This window comes from Microplitis demolitor, chromosome 8 (assembly GCF_026212275.2).
Source record: "Microplitis demolitor isolate Queensland-Clemson2020A chromosome 8, iyMicDemo2.1a, whole genome shotgun sequence".
In the NCBI taxonomy this organism is placed as follows: domain Eukaryota; kingdom Metazoa; phylum Arthropoda; class Insecta; order Hymenoptera; family Braconidae; genus Microplitis; species Microplitis demolitor.
In genome coordinates, this window is record NC_068552.1 from 5,109,089 (window position 1) to 5,115,867 (window position 6,779).

Consider the following 6,779-nt stretch of genomic DNA (forward strand, 5'->3'; position numbering starts at 1 on the left):
CGTCTGATATCTCTTTAACCCGATTTTGGGAGGTGGAAGAAATTCCGTCTGTTGCAATCTTATCTTCGGAAGAAAAGGCTTGTGAAGAGCACTATAAGCTTCATACCACTCGGACTGTAGAGGGTCGGTATGTAGTTCGCTTGCCGTTCAACAGCAAAAAGAGCAGACTAGGCGATTCATATTCGTCAGCCTTAAAAAGATTTTTTGCGCTAGAAAGGCGTTTCCAACGAGACCATGCAATCAAGCATGATTACCTCGAATTTTTGCGGGAGTATAAAGAGTTGGGTCACATGTCGGTGTCCGATGACTTATGTGAAGATCATTTAGGGTTCTATCTCCCTCATCATGCTGTCCTAAAGGACGACAGCATCACCACCAAGATCCGTGTAGTCTTTGACGGTTCTGCGAAAACATCTACGGGAATTTCCTTGAATGACACTTTAATGGTTGGTCCACAACTTCAGGATAGTTTATTTACAATACTCACTCGTTGGCGATCTCACCCTTACGTGCTCACTGCCGACGTAGAGAAGATGTACAGGCAAATCCTCGTACACCCCGAGGATGCAATCTACCAAAAAATTCTGTATCGCGAAACCTCTCAAGAGCCCATTAAGACCTGTTTGCTGAGCACAGTCACCTATGGCACTGCTTGTGCGTCTCACTTATCAGTGCGCACCCTTCATCAACTTGCTTACGATGAAGGTCCTGCATACCCTCTGGCTGTCATCGCTCTGCTGAGGGACTTCTACGTCGACGATTTGTTTACCGGCGCTAAAACTCTCGCAGAAGCAGAGTGCATACGTGACGAATTAATTAATTTATTGAAAAGGGGCAAATTCCGTCTTCGCAAATGGGCCTCCAACGAGCCTGCCCTTATCCAAAATTTACCTCAGGCCTCAGAGGGAACCCACATGTCCCTGGATCCTGACGCTACCATCAAAACTCTCGGTATACGGTGGAGTCCTCGGGACGACACACTCTTCTACACTATTAGCGCGCCTGCTTCCGAGGCCACTACCAAGCGTGCAATTTTATCACAAATTGCGAAACTATTTGATCCACTAGGCCTCCTTGGCCCTATAATTGTCTATGCTAAGATAATAATGCAGCTTTTGTGGAAGGCTGGACTGGCCTGGGATGAATCAATCCCGATCTCAATTCACTCACTATGGGCCCAATTTCGGGCCCAGTTGTCTATGATTGAAGAGCTGCGTTTCAAGCGCAGCGTTGCTTTCTCGGGAGCAGTCGATGTCCAATTGCATGGATTTTGTGACGCAAGCGAGCGAGCATACGGAGCATGTATCTACATCCGCTCTATCGATGAGGCTGGGCATGTTCGTACTCATCTGGTTTGTTCAAAATCACGAGTTGCCCCAGTGTCATCACTATCATTACCTCGATTAGAGCTCTGCGCTGCGTTATTGCTTTCCAGACTCTATGACGTAGCTATTAAAACCCTATTGTTGGATATTAAGGACGTTTACTTATGGTCTGACTCGACTATCACACTTCATTGGATAAATACCCCTCCTCATCTACTAAAAACCTTCGTTGCCAATCGAGTGGCGGAGATTCAGAGGCTTTCTCATCGTTGCCATTGGCGCCACGTGTCTTCTCAAGACAATCCCGCGGACTCTATTTCGCGTGGCCAAACTCCGGCTGAGTTCGTGGCCAACAGCATCTGGCAGACTGGCCCAAGTTGGCTGCAGTGCGAGCCTAGCACTTGGCCCAAGGGAGCTCTCCCTTCAATCGACATTCCAGAAATGAAGCCTATAATTCCCGATCGCGTGCTTTGTATGAAAATAGAGTGCGGACTCAATGATCTGCTCGAAAAATACCACTCTAGCCATAAATTAAAACGGGTAGTGGCTTACGTAATGCGTTTTGTTTACAACGCTCGCCATAAAAATCATCGCAGATTTGATCGATTAAGTTTACAGGAGCTACAACAAGCTCATGATCTCATAATAAGGATTACTCAGCACTCCGCCTTTCTGAAAGAAATAAAGCAACTAAAAAACAATGAAGTTATCTCCGACAATAGTAAATTAATTCCGTTAAATCCCTATCTTGACGAGCAAGATCTCCTAAGAGTAGGAGGAAGGCTGGCTCGTTCCTCGCTAACTAAGGAGCAGCAACACCCCCTGCTCTTACCAGCTCGTCATTATATAACGCGTCTTATCATAACCGAAGAGCACGTGCGGCTGAAGCATGCTGGCACTCAAGCCACCCTATACTCGGTGCGTCAAACGTATTGGCCCTTAGACGGTCGCAACATTACGCGAAAAATTATCTATCGTTGCATTACCTGCTTTCGAGCGAAACCGCGTGCCGCTGATCACGTCATGGGAATCCTGCCTGAACCCCGTGTCACCCCTTCCCGTCCTTTCCTCCGTGTTGGAGTCGACTACTGCGGTCCTTTATACATAAAGGAAAAACGCTTTCGCAATCGTAGCCGATTGAAGGTTTATGTCGCAATTTACGTATGCATGTCAACCAAAGCAGTTCACTTAGAACTAGTAAGTGATCTCACCACCGAGGCCTTTATTGGCAGCCTCCGAAGATTGTTTTCAAGGCGTGGAAAATCTCTCGAGATATACTCGGATAACGCCACGAATTTCGTCGGGGCAAACCGTGAGCTTAATGAACTGCAAACATTGTTTAATTCGGAGGAGCATAAGAACTCCGTCCTAAGTTTTCTTACGTCCGAAAGGATAACTTGGCATTTTATTCCCCCTCGTGCCCCCCACTTCGGTGGGCTCTGGGAGGCCGCCGTAAAATCTTTTAAGCATCATCTGATTCGTACAGTTGGTGATACGCTGTTAACATTTGAACAGCTCGAGACGTGCGTTATAGAAATAGAAGCAATTTTAAATTCCCGCCCTATTTCTCCTATGTCCTCTGATCCAAATGACCTGCTCTCCCTTACCGCTGGTCATTTCCTAGTTGGTGGTCCTCTGACAAGCTTTCCTCAGGACGACCTCACCGACACACCATCTAATCGCCTATCAGCTTGGCAACATGCTCAGCAGCTGAAGCAACATTTTTGGAAGCGCTGGCACAAGGAATACCTACACCAACTCATAACCCTGAGCGGGCACCTCGACAAATCGAACGTTCTACAGGTTGGTTCACTGGTGCTTATTGTAGAAGAAAATCTTCCTCCACTTCAATGGGCGCTAGGGCGCATTACCACAGTACATCCCGGAGCAGACGGCATCATCAGGGTGGTTACCGTGAAGACTTCCACCGGCGAATACAAACGCTGCACCAAACGCGTGTGCCCATTGCCCCTTGACTAGTGGCGACTTCACCAACATTTATTTTGAACGCAGATCCGTTCAAGGCGGGCGGCATGTTCCGTCGCAGAAGAATAGTCTTATATTAGTTTATTATTTTACGTATATTTAACGAATTTAATTTACGCCTTGTAATATTTTGTATTTTTAGTTTAAAAATATTTGTCCCTGGAATTTAGGAATTACCCATCTTTTTTTTTTTTTTTTATCTTCAATTTTATTTTATTGTTATATTAGCTTCATTTATTTTACCGTATTTTAAACATCTGTTTAGGATTTAGTTGAAAACTTATTTTATGTCTAAATATTTTTTGCTCAAGTAAACGGCCAAACATCGGCTCTATTGTTTAGGGATTAAGTTTAAAATTTAAAAATGTAAAATACTTCTAGTCCCGTGTTTACGACTCCTTTGCTCCTTATCCTTAAATTATTTAAGCCCTATCATAAATCAGTCCGGACATCTGTTCCTAATTGCACTCGTCTACTTTCCAAAATAGTCCAGTCACCATTTTTGTTTTCTGTATCTCACTCTCTCGGCTCGTCCTCTTTCACTTTCGTTTTGCCCCCCTTCTACTCCGCCATACTCCCACGACGATACGACCCTTCCCCATTTTCTCTGGCCCTTCTAATGCCCTCCGCGCTCCAATCACAACCCTTAGTTTTCCACTTTCCTTCTAACACGCCCCTTTTTCCCCCAATCTTAGTTCTTTAAGTTTAACGCTAAGATATTTTTGTAAAATGTAAAACACCATTCTTGTACTCGATACTTTGAAGAGATCAGCATTGCGCTCGGTCTAATAAATCCACAACAATATTTATTTAGCAAAATTGCTTGTTAAATATTTATTTCTTAACAAAATTACTTGTTAAGATTGGCTTTAATTTAATTGTTTAAATTATTATTTAACAAAATTAATTGTTAAAATTTATTCTCGCGGCAAACTAGTCGCGAGACATTTCAATGATTTGTGACTCGAGTCAAGAATTAAAAGTACTCGATTCAATGGTAAGAAATATCTTGGCTTAAGTATTTGTTGTGTTGCGGCAAGTAAGCGTAGACGTTTGAACCAACAGCAACTGCGCTCACGGCTCAACGCAAAAATTCTCTTGGGAAAGCTAACTGTACTATACTAAAGTGGCGGTAGTTTAGACTCTACATTGTACAGTGTGCTAACTAGATATGGGTAAAGTGAACGAATGTTCAGGAAATGGTCGGGTAGCATAACTGGTAAAGCTTTCGCGTGATGCCGAATCGGTCTGGGTTCGATTCCTACCATGAGCAAACAATTTATTTTTCTCAATTTGTTCATAAGCCATTTAATCGAGAGAGTTTATTCCTTATCCTCTCTACTGCTGTATTGCGGTGTTCTGAATATACGCATACACTTCTTTCCTGCTTGACAATATTTAATATTTATATTAGGTTAGATTCACTGAAAAATATAGGTCGATATATTTTTTTAAGTAGAGTCATTTATTTTCTTGAATCGAGACTAGAATTTTTTTAAGTCAAGAAAAAAAATCATCAATGGGAGAATTTTATGTCTTCCGTTAAGTAAATATTTGCATGATTCAAAAAAAGTTATTTTATTAAGCTAAGATTATAATTTATTTAAATCAAAATTAAAATTTTCTCATTACAATAGACCGTTGTCTTGAGTCGATAATGTAGTTTTCTCAAACTGAGAGTAAATGTTCTTCTGTCACGCAAAAAAAGTTCTTGGTTTGAGATGTTGATATATATTGTGACAATTTCCTATACTCACCAACCAAGACAGAAAAGTATCTTGTTTTGATAGTTTTTTAACTTCCCGCTAAGAAAATCGACGATTTTCAAAAATTTCGGGAAGTTATTGTTTTCACCCCGATTTTCGAAAATCGAGTTTTCATCAGATGTCGACGTTTTGAGGTCCTAGGAAGCTATTCTGACTATTTTCAGAATGATGTCCGCGTGTGTGTGTGTGTGTGTGTGTATGTGTGTGTAAACTCTTTGAAACTTTTGAACTAATGAATCGATTTGGATGGTTGAGGTGGCAATCGAAAGAGCTTGTTGGCCTTCAACTTTCCTAAAAATTTCAAAGTATTTGATTGAATAGACTCGAAAATATTTGCGAATTACGAAAAAAAAAAAAATTTTTTTTTTAGTTTTTTATTGATTTCTCAAAAACGACTTATACGATCGACTTCAAAATCTAATCAGCTCTAGTACTCAATAAAACGCGTCGATTGTTACCTCAAACATCAATATCGGATAATTCGTTCGAAAGTTATCGCGGGAGAAAGAAATGGTGAAAAACGGTTTTTTCTAAATATTTTCGAAACGACTGACGCGATCGATTTTAAATTTTAATCAGCTCTAGAATTCAATTAAACGCGCCGATTGCCACGTCAACTATCAAAAATCAATTGATTAGTTCAAAAGATATTGGCGTTAAAAAGTTAAAGAAATAACATTTTATGTTATTTTTTCCAGATAAATCAGAATATGACGTACTAAAATGTGCCTGATATCATACCAACTCATCTTTTTTATGGTTTCTTTCGATTATATAATGTCATCGAACTTGGTTTTTAGTTTAAATCATATTATCAACAAAAAAATCGATAAAACGTAGTTTTTAATATTTTTATCGGATATTTCATATTTTATTGTTTCTTACATGAGTCAAAATTTATTTAAATCTTGATTTTGATCCCCGACATTGATTTCTGCCTCAATACACTTATTTTACTGAACAAAATCAGGAACTAAATTTTAAAAACCGCTTCATTGATGATTTTCGATTCTTAAATTTTCAAACTTCAGCACAACAGGTAACTTGTTAGAGCTTGAAAAGATCATAAAAAAACAATTGCATGTGATAGCATTTTCGAGCTCGAAGAGCTCGAAAATATATCTACACTAATGTTTTCGAGCTCTTACAGGTCGAAAACAGCGGGAAGTTTCGGGGCTGGCCCGCAGGGTCAACCGACAGACCGATTTTTTTTGCTTGATTAGAAACAAAATATATTTGACTTAAAATAAATATTCTTAAACCAAGTTTCGAATAATAATGCGGCGCCCGTTGCGATTTTGTTGTTTATTATAAAGTATAAGATTAAAATATATATGTAATCTATTAAAATATACTTATGCTGAAAGAAAAAAAGTATAGGGTAAAGATATAGTTTTTAAAATTTCAAATAGTAAAAATTATTATTTTGAATTGTATAGGGTCAATGGCAGGATAATATTTTTTAGACTGACGATAGTAAATATTAAAACTTAAACCAAAAATTTTGAAGTTTCAAACAATATAAATCTCTAAGTCGATGTATATAATTTTATAGTCGATTGTTATTTTTTCTTATGCTATCGGAGTAATAACTTTTGTTTTAAACCCTCATTTTTATTATTTCGAATAATAAAATATATATTTATATATATATATATATATATATATATATATATATATATTTATCTATTTTACATTTTTT

At 39.0% G+C, this 6,779-nt stretch overlaps 1 protein-coding gene across 1 annotated transcript; it reads left to right on the top strand.

Moving 5' to 3' along the window:
• The first annotated feature begins 290 nt into the window (after positions 1 to 290).
• Positions 291 to 3,305, top strand: LOC128668446 (uncharacterized). The gene has a single exon (XM_053741509.1). The coding sequence runs from the start codon at positions 291 to 293 to the stop codon at positions 3,303 to 3,305; it is 3,015 nt and encodes a 1,004-aa protein (XP_053597484.1).
• Positions 3,306 to 6,779: the final 3,474 nt, after the last annotated feature.